At 55.5% G+C, this 23733-nt stretch overlaps 3 protein-coding genes across 4 annotated transcripts; 2 read left to right on the top strand and 1 right to left on the bottom strand.

The window, feature by feature from the left end:
- The first annotated feature begins 1048 nt into the window (after positions 1-1048).
- On the top strand, positions 1049-7701 carry PLIN1 (perilipin 1). 2 transcript variants are annotated; one of them, XM_029958849.1, is made up of 10 exons: positions 1049-1774; positions 2431-2506; positions 3127-3325; positions 3454-3536; positions 3858-4110; positions 4296-4558; positions 5079-5213; positions 5910-6143; positions 6633-6917; positions 7452-7701. In XM_029958849.1, exons 2-10 carry the CDS (start codon positions 2477-2479, stop codon positions 7521-7523), a joined length of 1554 nt encoding a protein of 517 aa, XP_029814709.1. In that variant the 5' UTR covers positions 1049-1774; positions 2431-2476; the 3' UTR covers positions 7524-7701. The 2 variants fall into 2 exon arrangements, with proteins under 2 accessions (XP_029814709.1, XP_029814708.1); XM_029958848.1 differs by having other exon boundaries at positions 2463-2506; positions 6633-7701.
- A 208-nt stretch (positions 7702-7909) lies between these two features.
- LOC103759069 (ras-related and estrogen-regulated growth inhibitor-like protein) lies at positions 7910-11026 on the bottom strand. The gene is made up of 4 exons (XM_008925384.3): positions 10618-11026; positions 10183-10236; positions 9848-9924; positions 7910-9319 (listed from the first exon to the last, which is right to left on the bottom strand). The coding sequence occupies exons 1-4, from the start codon at positions 10934-10936 to the stop codon at positions 8894-8896; spliced, it is 876 nt and encodes a 291-aa protein (XP_008923632.2). The 5' UTR covers positions 10937-11026; the 3' UTR covers positions 7910-8893.
- Positions 11027-11666: 640 nt separating this feature from the next.
- KIF7 (kinesin family member 7) lies at positions 11667-22080 on the top strand. The gene is made up of 20 exons (XM_018069483.2): positions 11667-11795; positions 11898-12003; positions 12595-12663; positions 13332-13532; positions 13786-14197; positions 14753-15284; positions 15600-15737; positions 15883-16107; positions 16528-16727; positions 17008-17114; positions 17424-17579; positions 17880-18082; positions 18194-18391; positions 18609-18734; positions 19055-19231; positions 19513-19728; positions 19950-20156; positions 20626-20824; positions 20917-21066; positions 21252-22080. Exons 1-20 carry the CDS (start codon positions 11667-11669, stop codon positions 21635-21637), a joined length of 4137 nt encoding a protein of 1378 aa, XP_017924972.2. The 3' UTR covers positions 21638-22080.
- The last annotated feature ends 1653 nt before the right edge of the window (positions 22081-23733 follow it).

Raw genomic sequence — 23733 nt, 5'->3', positions numbered from 1 at the left:
CCCTTTGTCCCGCTGTCTGGAGGGCAGGGACTCACCCCAGCGCTGAGCTGGAGGCAGCCCAGCACATTCATGTGCCTCTGTACCCAGCCAGCAAGGCAGGCCTGCAAGCTTTGCACGACCCCAGGCTAGAAGCAAACTCTGGACTCTTTGGGGAGGAAGGGGGGGTATTTACCTCCCATGTGTGGCTTTCCCATGTCCCTGGGAAGTCTCCCACCCCTATGTACAGGCAGCACAGCCAGGAGCAGGGAACCATGGAGTCATGTTGGGTTCACACCTCTGTGTCCTGCACGGGGTGGTTGGAAGCTGAAGGCATTCTGAGCCATGTGCCAGAGGTCTCCCTGCCTCACACCAGGTGGTCCAGGACACACAGGAGCCCCGTGTCAGCAGGCTGCCTGGATCACTCATCTGCACTGATCCCCTTGGTTATTGCCTTGTCCTCTGGCACTTGTCCTCTTTGTTGTCCTCAGTGTGGCTCATCCTTGGTCTCCATAGTCAATAACCAAGACCTGATATAGCTCCATGCAGGTGATGTCTTTTCTTATTCCAGTCAGTACCACAAATGGATTTGTTGATGATGGAATGAGTTGTCAGTGTGCCTCCCGTGCAGCGAGGCCATGGAAGAGCGGCGTTTCAGTTGCTGGCATGTCAAGGAGGGCAGTTGTTCCTCTATGAAGCATTTGTGAGCTTACATCTGAGAAACTGTGTCCTACTTCGGTCCCACCAGCACAGGAGAGATCAACTAGGGTCCAGCAGAGGATCAGTCATTGAAAGGATAAGCAATTAGAGGAATGAAGCACATGCTGTACCGGCACTGACTGGAGCACAAACTCTGCTCAGAGGTGCACAGAGCAAAAGTAGAAGATGGCAGGCACCAATTGCAAGAGAGAAAATTCCATCTGGACATAAGGAAAAGCTAGTTTACCCTTATTATAGTTAGCACAAGTCCCAGAGAGATGGGAATCTGGTCCTTGGAGATTTTCAATATTGAAGAATATCTTAAGCACCCTGATCTACCTTTGAGGGTAGCCCTACTTTTAAGTAATGCAACCTCCAGAGATCACTTCCAACTTGATTTTTTTCCTCCATTTCTGTCTAGTCCAAATGCCTAGAGCTTGCCTAATGCAGTGTCTGCCCTGACCCTCAGCTAAAAACCTCCTCACCAAGACCAATGAATCCTCTTAGAAACTGCAGACCTGGCCAAACCAGATTGTTTAATGCAGGATGTGTCCCCTACATCTGCCTTCTGCTCCTTCTGCTCAATAAACTCTCCTGGGGAGAAACTATGTTCTTGATCTGTGTTAGGTTTCCCAGCAGGGGATGGTATCCTGGTCTGCCATGGGGCAAAACAGGGGCTACAGAAATGCAGGAAGGTTTTAATATCTTAGGAAACTCTGCCTGACTCTGCACCTTCTCCCTGGCTGCTCATGATCTGTTGCTTTTGAGCTGGTGAAGTCCAAAGGCAGCTTCTTCTCATCTTATCCTGAAGGAGTGGTGTTAAATCCCCGTGCATCCCAGCTGTACCACAGGCTGTGCAGGGAAGACAGCAAAGGGGATTTTCTGCCATCATCTGTTCCCAATTACGGTGGCTTCAGGGAACTTTTTGGCCAGTTTCCACCACAATCTGTCAGCTTCCAAACCCACGCAACTGGGAGGTGGGGCCTCGTAGTGGTGGTAGTGGCCAGAGCACAGAGCATCACCCTCAGAGGACCCGGGTGAAGGGACAGTGCAGCCACCAACCTCTGCTCCTGCTCTGCTGGGAACGGGCTGCCCCTCGGTGAGTAGCTTGTGCCCACAGCTTCAGTGGGACTGGGGGGTGAAAGGAGGGATCACTCACTCTTTTTAGATCTCCAGAATTTCATCTGCTGCTAAGAAAAGGGAGCCTGTGCTGGGGCTGGGAGCTGGAGTTGTGTTTTCGGTGTCACCCAACCAGGAGCAGTGCAAGGGAGTGTTTTGCAGTGCTTTTGTCCCCTGCATCAAGCTGGAGCTGCACAGGAACAGGCACTGACATTACATACAGCAGATGTATGAGGATGGGATGCTGACCTCAGCTGGACATCTCACCACATCCCTACCCACAGCACCTCTCTGCTCTTTCTGAGCCTGAATCTATTCTCATGCACATCTGTCAGCACCCTGGTTACTCTGAGTTTGCTTTGCCAATGCCCTTTATCCTGCCTGTACTGTAACTACTGCTAACTACATGTCTCTCAGCTCATTTTGTGCATCTTTAGGTGTTAGGACACACTGTCAGGGGAGGGCTGTGTGGAGACATTGGTTTTACAGCTTAACTGGTAAAAAGTCAAGCATTGGGCAATGCCACCTCCACTGCACCCGTGGGAGGTGTGTTTCTCAGCCCAGCTCCCAGCCCTGCTGTGCTTGGAGGGGTGCAGGACTGAGGGAGGGAGCCTGAGCACAGCCCTGCCTTTGCAGTGGGGTCTGCGGCTCCCAACTTTGCTTTGCAGGTGGATGCGCCACGATGACGGTGAAGAAGAGTGGAAGTGCCAAGGTGGGTGCGGGAAGAGGGAGAGAGGGGAGGGCAGAAGTGTGCCAGGGGGCCAGGTAGCACATACCAACTCTGCCAGGTGAACAGCTGTCACATCTCACACTGTCCCACATGTCACTGTGTTATCTCTTTATGGATCTTTACCTGCAACAGTGTAGAGCATCATCAAAGGGAAAATATAAACCTTTTTGCTTGCTTGAAATTAAATAGTTCAGATTCCAAAAGGTTAACCCTGAGCTGATGTGAGCCCTGGGTGACAGCTGCTGGCAGTGCCTGTCCTTCATCCGTGGCCCCACTGTAGCCCCAAACCTCCATCAGACATGGAGGTTTCCACCAGAGTGGAAAGCCAGAGGGAGAACTCAGACAGTTGGGCTTAGGAAATGGGAAGAGTAGGGACTGTCATCGCTCCAACACTGCCTGTGATGTCCCCCTCCTTCAGTGGCAGCAGACAGCCTGCTTGTCCGTGGCTATGTCTTACAGGACATAGGGTTTGAGAAATGGCCTTCAGTGCAAGCCGAGGTCCTCTGTGCTCTCTGAAACACATCATATGCTACCAGTGTGTGGGTGATGGGGCATTCCTCAGGGAAGGGCTGTTGGCTAACTGATGCCCATCTGATGTGCAGGAGAACGTGCTGCAGAGGGTCCTGCAGCTGCCAGTGGTGAGCTCAACCTGTGAGAGCCTCCAGCGGACCTACACCAGCACCAAGGAGGCCCACCCACTGATGGCCTCGGTGTGTGAGGTGTACGAGCGGGGCGTGCAGGGCGCTGGCGCCTTGGCCATGTGGGGCATGGAGCCCGTGGTGCGCAGGCTGGAGCCGCAGTGTGAGTGCCAGTGCTGGGGGGCATGGCAGGGGTGCCCACCAGAGCCTCCCTTGGTGGGACAGTGATGGCACGAGCATGTGCCTGGACAGCCCGGGGTACTTTTCTTACCGTGCTTTTGCCCAAGGTAGTTGCTGTGGCCAACAACCTGGCTTGCCGTGGCTTGGACCACCTGGAGGAGAAGATCCCTGCCCTGCAGTATCCAGTTGATAAGGTAAGTCATAGGCAGGGCAATCTGGAACCCCCGCTCCCACTGCAGACCCCACAGCACATCTTCTCTGGTCTTGTTTCTGGATGGTGAGGGGCTGCTGGGTGGAAAACAAGGCAGCCTAAGTGAAGGCTCCCAGATACAGATAAAAAATGTCCTGTGTCCCATTCCTGCCAGCTACCTCCAGCCCAGGCAGGAGAGAGCTGCTATGCCCCTCTCCGAGCTCTTTACTGGCATGGCTATGGCTGGGGTCCCTGTGGTTCCCCCAGCTGTCCCATGCCACCCCAAGCTCACCAGCAGGGCTGTTCTCCATCTCTCTGCTGGCAGCTTGCGTCTGAACTGAAAGACACCATCTCCTGCCCCCTCCAAAGTGCCAAAAGCACCATTGGCAGCTCCATGGATAAGATCATAGAGCTGGCAGCGGAGGGCTATGAGGCCACCAAGAGCACGGTGGAAACGACGGCAAAGTACACAAGGAAAAACTCGGTGACCCAGATGGCAGCTGCGGGGGTCGACACAGCCCTGGGAGGGCTGGAGAAGTTGATGGAGTACCTGCTGCCAGAGGAGGATGAAGAAGCAGGTAGTCCTGATACCTAAATCCCCTCTGAGGGTGTCTGGTGATGGCTGGCTTGGCAGCTCCTCACTTGTGGAGTGGATGAGGCAGGAGGCAGCCCCTGGATTTTGGTGTAGGGCTGCCTCAGAGGGTTGTCCCACCAGTTCGTAATCTTTCCACCATTCTTCTGCCTGTGCTTTTCTGCCTTTTAGATCAGAAGCCCAAAAAGAAACATCAGTCAACAGCAAAGGTCTCCCAGCAGCAGGCCAGCACTGCCAGCTCTGCCAGTGCTCCCAGTGCTCCCAGTGGTTGCAGCACACCCAGTGCACCCAGCACTCCCAGTTCTCCCAGCACCCTGGGCCGGATTGGTGCCTTGGTTAGCTCTGTCTCCCACCGTGCTTACCAGCAAACCACTCAAAGCCTCCAGCGTGCCAAAACCAAAGGGCAGGAGCTGGCCACCTGGATCCCCATCGTGGTGAGTGCCAAATCCCACCTGCTGGGTTTCTGTACCCCATACCCTCTTTGGAGCTAATTTTCACATGAGACATTGCAGGCAGCTTGGAGGAAGTCCAAGCACAGAGTATGTTTCTGCTCAGCAGGACAAGGTGGGGCCATTGGTTCCTGCGTGATATTCACACACAACCATGTACCACATCAGTGGGACAAGTTATTTTTAGCAGACTCCCAGTGTATAATTGTTGATTTATGGCATTGCCATAACATCCTTCCTAAAGCAAAAAGCCCCTCCAGAGACCTAGAGGGGATGAGGAGACAGAGGCCCCTTTCCCACCTCATGCTGCAGTGGGAACCCCTTCCCTGGCCTGTCCCAAAATCCCAGAGCTCCCGTCTGCCGTTGGGTTTCTCCTCGGGTACACAAATGAACTCCCTGCTCCCTGTGCACCCCAAGGTCCCTGAAAAATCCTCAGGCTAAGCAGGATGGAGTGGATGGGACCTGCCAGCTCCCTCTGAGAGATGGCTTTTTGCTGCTCTTCCAGGGCAGCCTGGCCAAGCCGAGCATACCCACGGCACCGCCGGCCCACAGTGACGGGCAGAGCAGCACCCGGCGGCAGAGCAAGGCAGCAGAGCAGAAGCAGGAGAAGGCAGGGAAGAAAGACAACAACCACAGCAAGGTATGGAGAAAAGGAGGGCAGTGAGCTAGGGATACCCCAAAGCATCCTCCTACCCATGGACCATGCCAGCATGGAGGCTGTTTCCCCCACACCCCTGGGGAACAGGCCCCCATCCCCACTGAACCCTGAACTGCAGCTTGGAGGAGATGAGTTGGGGGCTTGGCAGGGGGGCAGTCCCAGCAGTCCTCTTCCCTGATTCCCCAAAGCTGGGGGCTGTGGGCAGCCTCTGTACCAGGCAGGGTCACGCTGTCTTGTATGTTCAAGACTCCTTTGGAGCTGTGGGGTGTCAGCACAGAGCTCACAACTGAGCCCCAGAACACTCCTGACCCCTCTGCCATGGTCCCAGAAGCAAGGGGTGGTGTGAGCTGAAGGGGCTGGGAACAGTCTCCAGCACTGGCTCCACTGGGACATGGGGACGGGAAGCGGCAGGTTGGGGTCACTGCCCTTCGCCTCTGCCTGCAGCGGAAGCACAGCCTGGAGCAGAGGGTCCCCGGGGGCCTGGAGTGGGGGGAGCTGGTGGGGACAGGGAGCGACCCTGCTGCAGAGGGCTGCAGTGGCTCTTCCAGAGCAGTGAGCTGAAAGCGCTCAGGCTTCAAGCTGTGAAGGGGAAGGGGAGCCCAGGGCCAGCCCATCCCACCCAAAGGGGCCGGTGGGGAAGGGGCCAGGATCAAGAGCTGAGCTGGTTTCTCTTGGCAGGCAGGGGAGGACCCTGGGCTGGTGGGCAGTGTGGCTCACAACCTGCAAAGCGCCTGCGCCTCCGGCATCTCCACTGTGAAGAAGGTCCCAGCCGTGGCCTGGGATGCGGCAGAGGGGTTGATCCTCTTCACCCCCCGCAGGCTGTCCAGGGCCATGGAAACAGTGGATGCTCTCGGGGGGACCCTCGTCAGTGCCCCTAAGCATCTGCTGGGCACCCTGTACAGCTTCGTGCCGGTGAGTTTGTCCCCAGCCAGGTCCTGTCCCTCTCTAGCAAACCCCATTTTGCCCAGCCTCCTCCCATGAGCATCTCATAGCTCCAGGCAATGTCAGGAGGTAGCAGATTGGGGAGATGGGGTGCTGTGAGGACACCTCAGTCCCACCCTCCTCCTGAAGCATCCCCCAAGCTGTGACAGTAGTTCCCCAATAGAAGCAATAGGTTGGACAGTGGTGGCACCTTCACACAGTTCATTTCCAAGCCAGGGTGTGACCACACATTTCTGGGAAGGTGCCAGTTCAGGTTGAGACTATGTCCCCTCTTCTTTACCCCACCCTGTTGCTCCCCTGGGATCATTTCTCCACCACAGCTGCTCAGGGGTTGCCCCTCTGGGGGCAAACTGGCTTATCCTGAGGTTCTCCCAGTTTGGGGTGGGGGGCTGTGTAGCACAGGTAGGGCAGGGCTGGCAGGTGGGTACAGCCTGGCTGGGTCCTCACCCCATCTCTCAGCTCCGCAGGCAGTCAGTGAAGGAAGCAGAGGCACCCAAGGGCAGCAAGTCCGACCCGGAGAAGACAGAGAAGAAGGAAGAGAAGGAGGACACCAAGGCTGCTGCCCCCTCCGCTGAGGAGAAATCCCAGCTGAGAGGTGACTGGCGGTACCGTGGCCATCACCCCCTCTCCTTCCTGGGGCTCGAGGACCCCCTCTTCCTGCGGCACAACTACTACCGCAGCCCTGCCTTCGAGCCCGAGTACCCCTTCCCGCGGAAATCCGCCTTCTCCCCCTACAACAGGCGGGTGAGTGAGGGCTCCTACCGCTTCAGCCCCGAGCCCATGTACAGCCGGGCTTACTATGGCAACCTCTACACTCCTGTCTTCAAGAAAGACTGAGCTAGTGGGGAGGACAAGCACATCCCACCCCCCTTCTAATCCCCCCACAGCACGCTTTGCCCAGGCCCCCTGCCAGCTGCCCACATGCACCCCTGTACCAGGACAGGAGCTGTAAGTGGTAGACAGGCCATAGGATGTGCATCAAGGTCAGGGTGAGGTAATAAAGGCAGACAAAAGCCCTGCTGCTGGAAGGAGAAGGTAGGGGGAGGTGGGACCAGAGGGGAGCGGTGAGGTGAAGGAGGTGTAGAAAGAGTGGTGAGACCAGAAAAGAGGAAAAGGGACCAGCCAGGGCTAGCACTGGGTTACCCTGGTCCCTGCTGAGCAGATAGCATGGACTTATATGGGCTTCACATTGAGAGAGCAGGGAGGACAGCAAAGCCATCAAACATCACCATAGCAAGCCTGGTTCCCTGTCCTTCCTCCCTCCATCTCCCTTTGCAGGGCCCATCCCTGGCCACAGATTGCTCCTCCATTGAGGGCCTGAAGATTCCCACTGACCAGCAGGATTCATGAGTAGGAAAGCCCAGGGCATCTCCCTCCCAGCTGGTGGTGGGATAGATGGTGGGGTCAGGAAAATGACTGCTGAAAACAGGTGGAGCTCCTGGAGCCCCTCTCCCACAGGATCACCTGGCTTCCCACAATGCCTTGTACTCACTGCAATAATAAACCTTCCTACCTGCTGCTCGCCCCATCTGCTCGGCTGCTTTATGGGAGTGAGACACCAAACCAAGGGAACAGAGTGGGGTGAGACCCCCCAAACCAGGGCCAAGGGAGTGGGTGCGGGAAACACCCTCGGGTAGCTACCACAGGGACAGTGGGTGCTCATGCCCAGCACAGTACGTGCTTCTTCCCATGCCCCAAGTATGAATTCACAGCTCCAAGGAGCCAGGGCTTCCTGCCAAACAAAATTTATTGCATTTCCAGAAGAACACAGCAGAGAAGTCAAGTGTCCATACAGCACACACAAACCCTCTTCCAACACAGTTTTCCCAGGGCACGAGGGGAAGGGTTTGGGGAGAGGCAGGAAAAACCTCCAAGCAGCAGAAGGGTTCAGCGACGAGCCCAGACACCCCCTTTCCCACCTCCTTTCCTCCCCAGGGAGAGGCAGCTTTACAGAAGGAGTGTCTTGAGAAGGCCTGCGGTACCATCCCCATCCTGGGAACAAGCCCAGTGCCTGTTTTTTCCCAGGCACAGCCTGTTGAGCGCTCACTCGCACAAGGGAAAGGCTGTGATCACTGAAAGGCTGTGGGAGAGAGGACGGTTCAAAAGCAAGGCGGGTGGGATGGAAGGCATCAGCCCTCACCGAGGACCTCCAGGGTCAGCCGGAGCCATGGGCTCTGGGACACGGTGAGACACACGTGGGAACTGCCAGTGCCTCCCGGTAGAGAAACCCCCACCTTGCCAGCTCACGGGTGCTCCAGGGTTACTGGAGAGGATCCTGACGAGCGTTTAACAGGAATAAGGATCCCAGGGTAGGAGTGGAGAGACAAGGACTAGGGTGCTGTACAGAAGCAGCGTGTCACCCCTGCTCACCAACAGCCTGGGCAGCTCCTGCTGCAGGAGCTGGGGATGCTGCTGCCTGGAGCTGTGGCAAAATCGCCCAGTGGTTTCCAGTGTTGGGGGATAGAAGGAATAAGCAGGAGGCACCTAAAAAGCTGGTACAGCAGAGAGTAGAGATTCTGTCCCATCACAGAGCCAAGAGTAATGCATTCAGTCCTTGGCTGCGTCGGCTGCGTATGGCAGGACACCCAGACCCTGACATTAGAAGGACAGCAAGGAACCCATCGTACTTATGGAAAGACTCACACCACCTCCATGGGCACCCAGGGAGGAGGCCTGGCCCAGCTGGGCAGCACAGAGGGCAGCAACATCCGCGCTGTAGCTCAGAGGGAGTCCGTTCGTTTGCGGGTAAACACAGCCGACATGGTCTTGACGATGCCACGGATCCCTGTACCCTTTTTCAGTGCCAGTTTGGTGTCTGGGATGCGCTTGGCCAGTCCATGGAAGACCATGAGGGCCCCATGATAAGCCTCAGCTGCAGAGACCTCATAGAAACCACAGTCTAAAGAGAGGGCGAGGAGCCGACCCTCCTCGCTGGACACCACCCGCTGGTGGTGCAGGTCCCGTTTGTTGCCCACAATGACGATGGGCACCTTCTCCTGGCTCTGCCCCTCCTTGGCTGCCTTGATGAACTGGATTTTAAGGGGCAGGATGTTGAAACTAGCACGGTCACAGATACTGTAGACCAGGACAAAGCTGTCTGCCCACTGGATTCGCTTCTCCTCTGAGGAGCCATCCTCTGTCTGCTCCTGGGGAAAGAGAAAAGGAAGGGCGTTTTTATCTGGCTCCCTTCCTCCACACCTACCTGCTAGAAGAGGCTGCAGCAATCCTAAGCCTAACAAACAGCAAAAGGGGAGAGAGAAAGAGGAGTACTGAAAAGGCAGTCCTCACCAAGGGGGCAATTTGGCCTTCAGCATCACTGTCCTCACCTCCTCACCCAGCTGCCAAGCACTGCAGGCTGTAGGTGAAAACAGCATGGGGACCTCAGAGCAGCATTTCCATTTCTCTAGCACAGTCCTATCCTCACTCTGGGCTGGCAGTATTAGTGCTTCAGCTTCAATGTCCTCAGTCACAGGACCATGGGCTACAGTGACTATTGATACCCTGCCAGCAATGCTGCTGCCCCATGCTCGGCAGACGAGAAGGGTTTGATCACCTCTGATGTGTGAGCTTTGCTCAACTAGAGCTCCCAGCCTGTGGTTTCCCACAGGTAACTTTCAATAAAGCATTTTTTGTCCCTGGAGTGGAAATGGGTGACAGGAGTGGAGTCCTCTCACCTGAGAATTGGGGGCATCCCAGATGTGGAAGAGAATTTCTCGGCCATCCACCGTCACGCTGTGGCTGTAGATGAATTCTGCCGCCAGCCCCCCAGAAAAAAAAAAAAGTTATCCTCATGGTATCACCAGCTGCCACCCAGGACCTTTTGCACCCCAGAGAATCAGTTCTGGAGCAAAGAGATGGTTCAGCGAATAAATACAACCACTGAGCCTCTGGGAGAAGGCAAAGGCTCTGGAGAAAGGCAGGAGAGGATGGGCAGGAAGGAAATCCTGTGGGCAGAAGCAGGGCTGCCTCCTGACCCCAGTCCCTAATGGGAACCTGGCCTGGCACTCACCCATGTCTCCATACTCCCCGATAAAGCGCCGGGTCAGGAAACGCACAGTCAGAGCTGCAGAGGGAAAGATAAGAATCACCAGAATAACCCTAAACCAGAAGAATTCTCCTTTCTAGATTCAGAGCAGAGTCAGGCACTATCCCCCTGTAAACTCCCAACAGCATGAACGGCTTCTGTTTTTCCCCTGGCCACCAGCAGTCTGCGAGCGGAGCAGAGGCACAGCACGACCCCACCGCATCAGCAAACTGCAGCTCAGTGGAAAATACCTTCCCTCGTCCCTCATCCGATGCCTACAAGGTTGTGCTCACCTTCCCCAGCTCAAATCACAAGGGCTCAGCCCCATCTCACCAGTTTGCTCCACAGGCTGCTCCCTGCAGCTGGTTCTCCAAACACTGATGCAGTTTGCAGCCTGGGAACCTCATGCTCCCAGCTCACCTGATTTCCCCACATTGTCCGCTCCCATAACAAGGACATTTGCTTCCATCTTCAGGGCAGTGGGGCCAGGCACCTCCATGAGGGCAGGGTGGTCGGGGGTGAAGCTGGTGCTCCGGCGCAGAGGCAGCCGGAGCCCCATTCCGAGCGTGGCCGTGGCTCTCCAGCAGTCCCAGCAGTGTGTGTACAACTCCTCTCGGCACAGCCGACAGTCCAGTGCTTCCCACGGCACCCAGGGGACCCGCGAGGACCATACCCCTCCCCGCAGCCGCAGGGGCGGTGCAGAGGGAACTGCAGGCAGCCGGATGAAAAACTTTGTCATCGCTCAGACTGTCCTGAACATACGTCAGTGCCTGGAGCCGGCCGTGCCAGCCCCCAGCGCAGCAGGCGGCCGGGAAGCTCCGGCTGTCTGCACCAGCTGCTCTGCAAACTGCATCCCAGGAGGTGCCCACGCCTGCACCTCGAGCAGTTTGCCCCTTGGCAGCGCCACGTAGCCCCTTGTCCCTTCCCCATGGCGACCGTGGGAATGCCCGCGAGGAGTGGAGGAGTGTCTGACAAGTGCTGGAGAGTCTCGTCAGGGACGGAGCACCTCATGAGAGATGGAGCCCCTTGTAAGTGACTCTCCAGCACCTCACGGGGTTGGAGAACATTGTTTCACGAGAGATGGAGCATCTCACGACTGACGGAGCGTTGTCCCACACGTGATGAAGCACCGCACGAGGGATAGAGTCCCTTGTGAGTGACGGAGCATCCTACGAATGATGGAACATCTCCCGAGTGATGGAGCATCTCTGGAGCTACGGAGTTCGTCGGGAGCACCCACCGCTTGCCCGGACCCGTACTCACAGCCCCCGCAAAAGCCCTCCCGCATCCCCGTTTTCCCCCCGGCGCTTTCCTCTCCCGGGTGGCTGCCCGGGGGTTGGCCAGAAGACGCGGCGCGCTACCGACCCCCTCCCGCTCCTCCATTCCCTCTCTCCTCCCTCCCTCCTTCCCCCTGCCCAGGAGCCGGAAAAAGCCTTTGACGCCAATCGCGGGGCGCCCGGCGCGGGCCCATGGCGGCGGAGGTGGGCTGCGCGGTGCGGGTGGCGGTGCGGGTGCGGCCCGGCTGCGGGTTGCCCGCGGGAAAGGCCCGGCTGAGGCGGGGGCACCGGCGCCTGCCTGCGGGGCGATGCCGCCACCAGGCGAGGTGTCGCTGGGCCGCCGCCGGTTTCCCGCTTCGCCGCCGTGCTGCCCGAGGGCGGGCGGGCAGGTCCCGGCCCGTGTAACGCGGGCCTGCGTCGCAGCCGCCTGCTGCGCGCCTTCCTTCCGCGGCTTCAAACGCCACCGTCTTCGCCTACGGGCCGAGGGCCTCCGGGCAAAGCCACCTAACACGGCATCGGGAGGCCAAGCGTAAGGTGAGTCCGCGCGCGGGACGCGGCAGCGCCGCGCCCGCCACATCCGCCTGTTTCGCTCAGCAATCCCTGCCGCGCCAGCCATCTGCCTCCGCCAGCATCCCTGCCCCGCCAGCATCCCTGCCCCGCCAGCATCCCTGCCCCGCCAGCATCCCTGCTCCGCCAGCGTCTCTGCTCCGCCAGCGTCTCTGTCCCTCCAGCATTCCCACCACTCCCAGCTCTCCCCAGCAGTCCCACACTGCACCTTCTTCCATCCCCACCTCCTTCCATCCCCAGCCAAGCCACCACCACCACCATCATCCCATCCATCTCTCCCAACCCTCCAGCCTCACCATCCACCCCCATTTCAGCACCTGTGCTCTCTTTCTAAACCCTACAGCAGCAGCATCTCCATCACTTCCAGTATCACTGTCCTAACCAACCCTTCCACCCTGTTAGCCCCCACCAGCCCAACCCCACTCCTGTACCACCCTTCCCCATCCTTTCCCTCCAGCAGCCTTTCCTTCTCTCCACCCATGCTGCTGTAACCACCCCCAGGGAAACCACCTTTGGGATCACAGCATGTAGGGTTTCTCCTTTTCCACTGCAGGACCTGGTCCTCCACCTGCTCTGGAGGTGGTGGTGATCTTCCTAGGTCCTGAAATAAACCTGAAGGAGAGTGAGAGTTGCAGGGGTTAATACTGTTAGTTTGTTTATGGGAAAAAATTGGGGAAAAACTTTTCATCCTGGTTTAGTAGCATTGTGATCTCTTTCAGAGGACATACAGTAAATGTTTCAGTCAGCTTTAGTTAGTTGCATAGTTTGTAAACATTGAATTGTTTCCATACTTTCAGTCTACCTCTGTTTTCAGTTTCCCAGTTTAGACTATCATTGCACCAGATTTGGGAATCACCTTTTTACACAGCTGTTGGAGAAAAAAGGAAAACCATTTTAAACTCAGACAGCAGAGTGCTGCTTGCAGGCTGCAAGCACAAAAAAAAAACTTCTCAGAGAAGGGAAAAGTTGTGGAGTCATGCTGGCTTCAAAGGACAGCACACTATAGCTGCAGGCATGGTGTTTGCTATGTGCTAAAATGCTAAGGAGCATTCTTGAGCCTTCTTGAGGAAGGACTGGAAATGAGCAGCTTTGCTGGAATCCAGCACGGCAGTGGGATAGGATTTGCCCAAAGGTCCTGTGGGATGTTTAACCCGGGCTGTGAGGGTTGAGCTGTGGGAGGGTTGTGAGGTTGCTCCTTTCCAGCTGACGTATGCTGCTGGCAGGCTTCTGTCCATGGCTCTGTCCCCAGACATTCCCTGCTCCCTGTGACCCTGTGCCTCTCTTTGCCAGCTTCCATCAATGAAGATGAGCAGGGCATCATCCCACGAGCCATGGCCGAGGCCTTCAGGCTCATCGATGAGAATGACCTGATCGACTACACGGTACGAGTGTCCTACCTGGAAGTGTACAAGGAGGAGTTTCGGGACTTGCTGCAGGTGGATACAGCCAGCAAAGACATCCAGATCCGGGAGGATGACAAGGGGAACATTGGTATGTGTAGCTGCGCACGGGCTCCTTTTCTCCCCATGTCAGAGGCCAGGGCTGGGTTATCTATCTCTGAAGAGAGAGCCAGGTCTTCTCCCTCCATCCCTTTGTCCATCTCCTGCAGCAGACTGCTGTGCTTAGTGCTGAAAGCTGGTCTGTGCACGGCACAGTATGAGCAGGGTGACAGAACCAGGTGTGCAGAGGAGCTGCAACCTTGGGCAGCCCATCCCTCCCAAGCACAGCTCCCTTTGCTTTGCAGTGCTCTGCGGTGTGAAGGAGTCGGAAGTGGAAGGGCTGGACGAGGTGCTGAGCCTGCTGGAGATGGGGAACACAGCCAAGCACACGGGAGCTACCCACATCAACAGGCAGTCGAGCCGCTCGCACACCATCTTCACGGTGACCATGGAGCAGCGGCGTGGGGCTGGACGCCTCCCCCTGCACCACCGCCCGCCCTCCGTCCCCGCCGCCGGACAGGTCCTGGTCTCCAAGTTTCACTTTGTGGACCTGGCAGGCTCAGAGCGAATTGTGAAGACAGGAAACACAGGGGAGAGACTAAAGGAGAGTATCCAGATCAACTGTGGCCTCCTGGCCTTGGGCAACGTCATCAGTGCCTTGGGAGATCCTCGGAGAAAGACCACCCACATCCCATACAGGGACTCCAAAATCACCAGGTACCGCTGGGACCAGGACACCCCATGTCTTATGGGCTCATTTTACAGGTTTACCCCCTCTGCAGGTTTTCATTTAAGGAAGCTTGAGGAGCAATGAGGCCAGGATAGAAATGACAGTAGCTCATTGCAGCGCTGCAAAGACAAGGCTTGTATGAGTCATGCTGCTGAAGCCGAGATGGGGTGCCGTGGGTTTTCCTATGCTTCCTGCCTGGCAGGGAATAAAAAAAGCTTCCCGTAGGCTTGTTTGATGGCCTGCAGTTAGTTCTCAGCTCAAGCAGGTGGTCTTTGCAATCTCTAGCAGGATCCCTTGCAGCACGTGCCTAGCTAGCAGTGATCACAGTCGGGGAGCCTCAGGAATTATTCAGATGGAAACTTGCCATGGTGCAAACTGTAAATCCTCCGCTTAATGATTCCACTCACCTCACTAGTGCCAAACCAACTACTGAACAAGAATATTGTTTTCCTTAAGCTTAACTTCTGAAAAAGATTGAAAACCTTCTGATTCCTGTGTTATTTTTGTATTTCAGCTATTATTATCACTGTGCTCTTCCCTAGGATCCTGAAAGACTCTCTGGGGGGGAACGCCCAGACTGTGATGATAGCCTGTGTCAGCCCATCCTCCTCCGATTTCGACGAGAGCCTCAACACACTGAATTACGCCAACCGGGCTCAGAACATCCAGAACAAGGCGGTGGTGAACTGCCGCAAGGAGACGGAGCACATTGAGGAGCTTCACCTGCAGATAAAGAACCTGCAGAAGGCGCTGGAGCAGCGGCAGCGCTCCGAGACCCGCATCATCAACCGCTCAGGCAGCGCCAAGCGCTGCGCGCCCGACCCCACGGCGCGGCTGCTGGCAGAGTGCGCCCATTACCGCACCTGCACCGACGCCGCGTACCGGCTGCTGATGGAGCTCCAGGAGGACAGTAACCTGACAGTGGAGCAGATCCTGCGGGTCAAGGAGTGGCTGTGCACCGTGGAGAGCGAGAGGAGTGAGCTGACCTCAGCCGGGCTGGACAGCGGCATTGAGAGCACCTCCATGGAGGACCAAAGCGCTGAGGCACAAAGTTCAAAGCTGGCAAAAGCCCAGGTAACAGTTGGGGTGTTGCAGCTCTGAGGTTGGGTTCATCTGGTGGCCACTGGAGGCAGCAGCCCCAGTGTGGCATGATGGAAGGGTCAGGAGAGAGAGAGGAGGAGAAGAATCCTATCCAGGAGGCCACAGGGAGGCAGAAAGATATGGTCGTCCCGGCAGGCAGGAAGAAGTTGGACTCAGCTGCAGCTGAGAGATTTATTTTGCAGGAAAAATCTGGGTCTGCAGAGCTGCTATGCCCTTGCAGAGTCCAGCATGGGAAGGGAAGGGCAAAGGTGGATGCTGACGCTGCCTCTCGTGTATTTTGGGGAGCAGGTGAACGCCGAGAAGAAATGTGAGTCCGTCAAAGATGAGCAGGTGGCCAAACTGCAGAGGCAAGTGGAGCGCCTGGAGGAGGAGAACCGTGATTTCCTGGCTGCCCTGGAGGATGCCATGGAGCAGTATAAGCTGCAGGTATTTCTGGTCTCTGCTCTCTTTGTAAGGACCTGCCCCACTCCTCCTTGTCCTGCCCAGAGAAGCCCAGCCCAGCTTTCAGGTTCCTCTGTAGCAGGTCCGAAATCAACATGTATATAACCACATTTTTCTCATTGTTTCCTAGAGTGACAAACTGCAGGAGCAGCAGGATAAGATCTCAGAGCTGCATGTGCGCTTGGAGATGGCAATGCCAAACCTGTGTGTGCCAGGACTGCTGGAAAACCTTCACCTGGTGACTGCCAGCCAGAGACCTCACACGGCCCCACTGGATGCTGCCTCGTCCCACGGCCCTGGTGGGGTTCTCTCAGGGCTCCTTCCTGAGCAGAGTGGAAGAGCCCTTTGCAGGAAGGTGAGGGCACAAGGCTGTGCTGTTGAAGAACTGCTGCCTCTTCATTTGGCTGCTCTCCACTGCAGGAATTGCTTTTTCACTGCTGTTGAACATGACCTTTGTCAGAAGTGTAGTCCAGAGGACTGCACTCCATGTTCAAATCCGGGGAGTTTCACAACTCTGGCAAAAACGGTCCAGTTTCAATAGTGAGGCTTTTACTTTGATGTTATGGGTGAGTCCCAGATTTGCTCAGTGTCTGAGCAGCAGAAGGCAGGAGGGCAGGAAGCTGGGTCTGGCAACACACCAGTGCTACTGAAAATAGGCTCAACTCCATTTTTTTGCTTCTCTTTGTGTCTATCAGTGATGCCCAGCTGGGAGCTGCTTTTTCTGACACTGGCTCTCATGCAGCATGTTTCCTTTCTTTCCAATTCCATGCCCCAGCAACTCAACAGCAACTTCTCCTTCCAGGAGGAGGAGCTGGCAGGATGGCACCCGAACCACACACAATGCCTGACTGGTGATCCTGAGGTCAGAGATGTGGTGCTGAGGAGGGAGCTCAGCCAGGACTCAGAGAGGCCATCAGAGTTGTCCTCAGGAGAGGAGGTGGAATGGGAACAGAAGCGGTCCCTGTCCCAGCGCCGGTGAGTTGGGGCTGTCCCAGCCCTGTGCAGTGCCCTGTCAGTTGTGTGACAGGCTGTCCCACCACTGCAGCTCAGCTCTCACATCTGAGAGCAAATGCTGCCTGTGGGGTCAGTGATTCTGCTGAGATATTTTACTGCTCCCTGGGGAGCTAATTACTATCTTTCCTGACCACAGCTACTGTTTTCATCTCCTTCTGAAGTCTGTAGATCATAAGGGTCCTTACTGGGAACAGCTGTAGCAATGCCCAGACCAAACTGATTAATTTGCTGCTTTTTCTAGAAATGGGATCCAAAATTGGAGCAAAAAAGAGATTTGCATGTTGAGTGAGGAGCCAAGTAGAGGCAACGCCCACTTGATTCAGGAGGAACAGCTGGAGCTGTCAAAAGGCAAGTAGCAACCATAGGTTGTTGGGCAGTCTCCTGCAGGCTGCTGGGTACTTCGTTGGGTGCTCTTGATGTCCCACCTGGATAATCCCAGAGGACAAAACTGGAGCAGATGACAGTCCAGCTGCTTTTGTTAAGGAGAAACTTGAACTCCTGAGGTTAGGAGTTCTGGCAAGAGTGTGTGTTTTGGTGGAAGCTGCAGGTGAGTCTGGGTGATGCTGTGCCAGACTCTGGCTACAGATGTGAGATCGGATTGTCCTGTCACCCAACTACTAAGATGAGGCCTTCCTTACCTGGGAATCTGTGTTGCAGAGGTCTGTGGGAAGCGGGAACCGCTGGTCAGTTACTGGGAGCGCCTGTCAGGAAAGGACTCTGAGTGGAGGCTGGTGCAAGCACAGCAGAAGATCCGAGAGCTGGCGATCAACATCCGCATGAAGGAGGAGCTGATCACAGAGCTCATTAAGACAGGTGCAGAGCTACTGGCCGGAAAATGCACCCCTTTCCCATGAAATGGCCTCCTAGTTATGATGTGTGGTCTGTGCTTCCATCCTCATCTTCCTGCGTTGCTTGTGCTCAGCCCCTTCTCCTGTAGATAGTGGAGCCCTGTTTCTCCCTTCCTCTAGCTGACAGAAACCCTTCCCACTAGTTTCTCCCTTCCATGGAGTGGCTGAGGGAAAGGGAGCAGTTGGTCTCTGTAGCCAGAAATACTTGGAGGGAGAGAGAGGAAAGGTGAGGATCCTGCCTGTGAGGGAGGGAACTGTGTTGCAGGCAAGGACGCCCAGGCTCTGAACAGGCAGTACAGCCAGAAGATCAGCGAGCTGGAGCAGGAAGCAGAGCAGGTGCGGGCAGAGCTGAGTGACAGCCAGAAGCAGCTCCAGGAGCTGGAGGGCAAGGAGCCATGGGATCCTGGGGAGAAGCGCAAGCTGCAGGAGTACCGCACACGTGTGGCGGCCGCACAGAGCAAGGCACAGGTGAGTGGGGAGAGCTCTGGCCACTCAGAGCGAGCGGGGGCAGATTGGGGGCTCCTCTGCAAAGGGCATGGGGGAGGTGCCGAGGCCAAGGGCAGCTTTCCCCTCTGGCAGGTTCTGTGCAAGAAGAAGCAGGCGACAGAGAGGCTGGTGTCGCTCTCAGCCCAGAGCGAGAAGCGGGTGCAGGAGCTGGAGAGGAACATCCAGCTGATGCGGCGGCAGCAGGGGCAGCTGCAGCGGCGGCTGCGGGAGGAGAGCGAGCAGAAACGGCGGCTGGAGACAGAGGTGAACAAGGGACAGCACCGAGTCAAGGTAGGAATGGGCAGGGGCAGCTGTGCCACTGTGGTATTTGTGAGGTTGGCGATGGGTGGGCTCTGCAAGCTGGTAGCTCTGATGGGGTCTCAGAGCATGGAGGTGGAGAGAGAATATCCAAAGAGCTAGAGGAGAACATAACCTGTCCCTCAGCCCCTGGCTGTAGGGCAAACATCTTCTGCTCCCTCCATGCTCATGGCTGCTCTTTCACACCCAGGAACTGGAACTGAAGCACGAGCAGCACCAGAAAATCCTGCGCATCAAAACTGAGGAAATTGCGGCTTTCCAGAGGAAGCGGCGGAGCGGCAGCAACGGTTCCGTGATCAGCCTGGAGCAGCAGCAGGTACAGAGCGAGTCTGCCTCCTCTTTCCTGCTCAGAGGGGATGCTTGGCAGACTGTAGGCTGACAGGGGAGATCTGAAAACAGGGACCTCAGCCCATCCTGCCCTTGAGGAGGACAGCCCATACTATCACTTGCATCTAGTAGCAGAAGACTTAGATCTTGGAGCTGGAAGGATAAAACCAGCCAAGTCTGTGCTGTCAGTAGCAGAGATGGAATCGAGACTCTCATTCTGGTCTCAACCCCATTGCTCTTAGCAGTCCTGTGCACTGGTGCTGCTATCTGCACACACACACACATGCCTTTTACCTCTCTATCCATCAGAAAATTGAGGAACAGAAGAAGTGGCTGGACATGGAGATGGATAAAGTTCTTGAGCAGCGCCGAGCCCTGGATGAGCTGGAAGATGAGCTGAGGAAGCGGGAAGCTATCGTGGCCAAAAAGGAAGCCCTGCTGCAGGAAAAGAGTGGCCTGGAAAGCAAACGACTGCGCTCCAGCCAGGTAGGACAAGAGTGACACCCCAACCCCTTGCTTGATTTCCAGCAGAGGTGGAGGCTGGAAAACCTGGGTGCTATCTTGGTTACAGCAGAGGGCTGCAGGCCAGGACAAAGTGTTGTTGGGAAGTGAGTGGAAATCTGCTTCTGTGTAACAGCCTGTTTGTGCTGTGCCTCTGAGCTAGTTGGTTCGTTAGCCTTTGGCTTATGACTGTGGGGTCACTTGACCTACAGAGAAAGGGGCTGAGGGCCTGACTTGCCTTTAGAGCAGATCCCCTTGTGCTGCAGGCCCTCACAGATGACATAGTGCGCGTGTCCAGCCGCCTGGAGCACCTGGAGAAGGAACTGACTGAGAAGAACGGGCAGCTGCGTCACGGCAGCGCCCACGACCAGCAGCAGATCCGCCAGGAGATCAACAGCCTGCGCCAGGAGAAGGACCAGCTGCTCAAACAGAGGCTGGAGCTCGACAACAAGCTGCGTCAGGGCACCTTGCTGTCCCCAGAGGTACCTCTGCTTGGGCTGGGCCGCTCTGCTTGCAACAGCGTGAGGTAGCACGAGAGAAGTAAAGACCAGAGCACAGGGTTGTTGGCAAATGCTTCCTCACATCCCCAAACTGTGCATATCCCAGCTTCTCGCTGGCGCTATTGAGATGACAGGGAAGGTTGGGGCAGGGTGAGACAGAGCAAACCCTTTGCTCCTTATTAACTGCAGCTCTGCCCTGGCAGGAGGAACGGATCTTATTCCAGCTGGATGAGGCAATCGAGGCTCTGGATGCAGCCATCGAGTACAAGAATGAGTCCATCACGTGCAGGCAACGAGTCCTGCGGGCCTCAGCCAGCCTGCTGTCCCAGTGTGAGATGAACCTCATGGCCAAGCTCAGCTACCTCTCCTCCTCCGAGACCCGAGCTCTGCTCTGCAAGTACTTTGACAAGGTGGGACACAAATGCCCTCTGTGCTGGTGGGAGCTGTAGTTAATTTACTGGCTATTACTGATTAAATTATTAGCCAGCCAGAACACACAGTTAATATAACATGGCTTGAAAGGAATTGTTAACAGAAATGATGATCTGACCAAAATCTTTGTTTTCCTCATTCAAGCTTTCTCCCTGCCTCCTACTGTAGTTTTGCCCTGTAAAGTCAGGCCACAAAGCCACAGCACCATGACCCTCAGCTGGGAGAGGGGCTTAACTAATCATAGGATGCATGGATCCGTGCAGTGGCTCTGCCACATCAGTGCAGCCACACCTTGCTCTTCCCTCCACGAGGCAGCTCTGACATCCCAGCACTACTAACCTTTGTAAGCTGTACCAAAAAACTAACTTGATTGGGGCTCAGTGGGGCAGGAGATCTTCCAGGGTGCTGAAGGAGCTGAAGTGTTCCTTGCTCTTGGGCCCTGGCCAGGTGGTGACCCTGCGAGAGGATCAGCACAGGCAGCACATTGCCTTCTCGGAGCTGGAGATGCAGCTGGAGGAGCAGCAGCAGCTGGTGTACTGGCTGGAGGCGGCCGTGGAGCGCCAGCGCCTGGAGATGGACCGGCAGCTCACCCTGCAGCAGAAGGAGCACGAGCAGAACATGCAGTTACTGCTGCAGCAGAGCCGTGGTAACCCCTCAGCCCCCAACATTGGCAGCAGTGCCACTGCTTTTGTCTCTCAGGGGTCTTGCATGCTGAAGTGGCCTTGTTTTTTCTTGTAGAGCACATGGATGAGGGGCTGGCCAGCAGCAGGCTGCAGTATGAGGCAAGGATTCAGGTGCTGGAAAAGGAGCTGAGCCGTTACATGTGGGCAAACCAGGAGCTGAACCAGAGACTGAGTAACATGAACCTCCATCCTGGACAGGCCAAAGGTGAGAGGAAACCCAGGCTGGGGCTTTGCTGTTCCTGCCAAGTTAAAAGGGAGTTCCAATTCCCATCCCAAAAGCTTGAAGCAGTGAGGGTACAGGTCTTTCAGCAAGTGTTCTACAGGCACCAGTTCTGATGAGGAAAGTAGAGATCCTGATACTCACCTCACTGTACCCTCAATTTTTCCCAGCAGGGATGGAGAGAAGCATTCATGGGGCTGGGGACAGAGCTGCCCCTGTGCTCGGGACCTGTGAGGAATCCAGCCCTGGGGAACAGCCCGTGCCTCTGGCTGTCACTGAAGAGAGCCATCGGGTCAGGGAGGAGAGCAGGGACCTGGTGCATGCCCCTTTGCCCTCCACATGGAGACGTTCCTCCCTGCCCAACGACAGCCCCGGGGACCTCCGGCAGAGGGATGTGGAGCACTTGCTGAGGGCGGGGCAGCCCCACGAGCTGCACCCACCCCGGAGCCTCGCTCCTGCTTCCAAGCCCCGCCGGGAACTGCGCAGAGCCAGCCTGAACATGAGCCCAGTGCCTCACCACCCAGCCATGATTGACGTGAGGAAAAACCCCCTCTAGACACCGGCTTAACATCCACCTGGCACAGGGCAGGGAGGAGCAGGTAGTGCTGACATAGCTTGAGTGCCTTCCTGCCCCACAAGCCAGCCTGGCTCCAACCCTGTTCCATTTCAGAGGCCTGAGGAAAAGAAAGGTGACCTTTCATCATAAGCATGTAAGGTGGGAGCACCAGCCTGCACTCTCCATGTTGCTGCCAGTCCAGACAGCACTGACAGGACACTTTGCCCCTGCAGCAGCTGAAACACTGTGAAGCAGGATACACCCTCCACCCTGGCCTCTTAACACTAAAAACTTGTTTACAATTTGGAAACCGCTGCTGCAGGGCTTGCTCAGCCCTGGCAGCCTTGGAGGGGGATGCTCTGCAGTCCTGCAGAACTTGTACATTCATTTTTTTTGTAGTAACTTGGAGTTTTTTACATTTCTACTATAACTTTTTTAATAAAGCAGAGTGAGTTTTATGAAGCAGTCACTTGGCATAGGGTCCACTGGTCACTTACTCCAGGTACACAAGAAAAGAGCTTTATTTTAATCTCACTGCATGGGAACTCAGCTGCTCTTAAAGTGTTGCCTTAAGGTTTGAAGATCTGCTTTAAGTGCTCCCTACTAGAGGTGGCTTCCTACATTAAGTTGCCACAGGAAAAGCATCTCCAGCCACCAGCAGAATTGTCTGAAACATCCAGGATAAAAGTAACTCTGGTTCTGTTTTCCTGTTGCAGACTATAAGCTGCTTTAAGCAGTGTTTTTATATTCCTGGGAGAACTTCCAGTATGTATATAAGGGTGACTGACAGCTCAGGAAGGGGGACATAAGTTTAATTCTGGCAGAGCAAGAAATGAAAGCCCAGGTATTTGCTTTAAGAAGGGCAAGGGAGAAGGGCAGCTTGGCCACCTGACCCCAAAAAGCAAGCAACTGCTTCAGCCTGAAATCATGAGGTACACAGCTACCACAACCCCCACTTGAGGAGTAACACACCAAGAAAAAAGCCAGCATCTGATGTAGGAACCACCTGATCTTCCTCCTTGCTAACAGTAGTATGGCAGTAAGGGGGGGGATATTACTGGGGGCTCTGGGTGTGGCTGAGTTGCACAAGATTAAGTTCAGAGACTTTATTTTCTGCCACCGAAACAAAAATCTTCAATAGGGAAAATAGGAGTCCATCCTACTTGGAAGTAAGTAGTAGATTTGGATCTCCATGCCTGTGTATCAGTCCACCTCCTTGAAGCAGATGCACCTCTCTCAGAAGCAAAATAACCACTAGTGAGTAACCGCTTCCTCCCTTCTTTGCAGGGGGAAACTGACAACACAGTGTCAGTTCCTCACAACAGTGTTCCCAGGAAAGAAGCTCCATTCAATCCCATCTAACCCCTTAAAGCCACCGAGCAAACCTCAGCATTGCCATGCCTGGTTTTAGGATGACCTCACATTACCTTCATAGCTCTCCACTTCCTGTGCATTCAGTAGACACAGTGGGGTGAATTCTCTGAAATCCAGCCATGCACATCACTATCCTAAGGCAAAGGATCCTTCTGGATCCCTTCCAACTCAGAATATTCTGTGATTCTGACTCTGTGAAAAAATTCATCTCAAGATCACACACCATTTTAGCCCCTTGTAGGCTACATCTCAGGCACTGAATCACAGCTCCTGCTCTCTGCATGGGGTTAGAATGCAAACGTGTCACAGGCAACCAAGTCACCATTTAATCAGTGACTCAGCTGGGTAGTCTTGGAGCTATCATCTCCAGTTATTCCATCCAAGTTTTACCTCTCAAGGTCATTTCCCCAGCCAGTCTTCTCTGGCTCACTGCAAGTTTGCAGAAAAGGACAATGAAGTCACTCCATCAGCACCTGCTTATCCAGCAGTGGCCAGGAGCAGACGCACCAAACCATTCATCATCTACAAAGATGTTCCCAGCCAAGTTATTTTTCCCCTCCTCTGTACTCTTAGCAGTTGAGTAATTAATTAATGTGCTTGCTATTTTCTACTAAGCTGTGGCAAACTGGAGCACTGAGGGATCCAGTTAGTATGAGGACAAGACACAGCAGGAGCATGCAGCTTGTTTTGTACCCATTCACCCCCAGCATCCTCCTTCCTGC

This window comes from Manacus vitellinus, unplaced genomic scaffold (genome assembly GCF_001715985.3).
Source record: "Manacus vitellinus isolate BGI_N305 unplaced genomic scaffold, ASM171598v3 scaffold_16_pilon, whole genome shotgun sequence".
Lineage (NCBI taxonomy): Eukaryota > Metazoa > Chordata > Aves > Passeriformes > Pipridae > Manacus > Manacus vitellinus.
The sequence above is the reverse complement of the archived record's forward strand: the minus strand, read 5'-3'. Positions and strand labels throughout refer to the sequence as shown.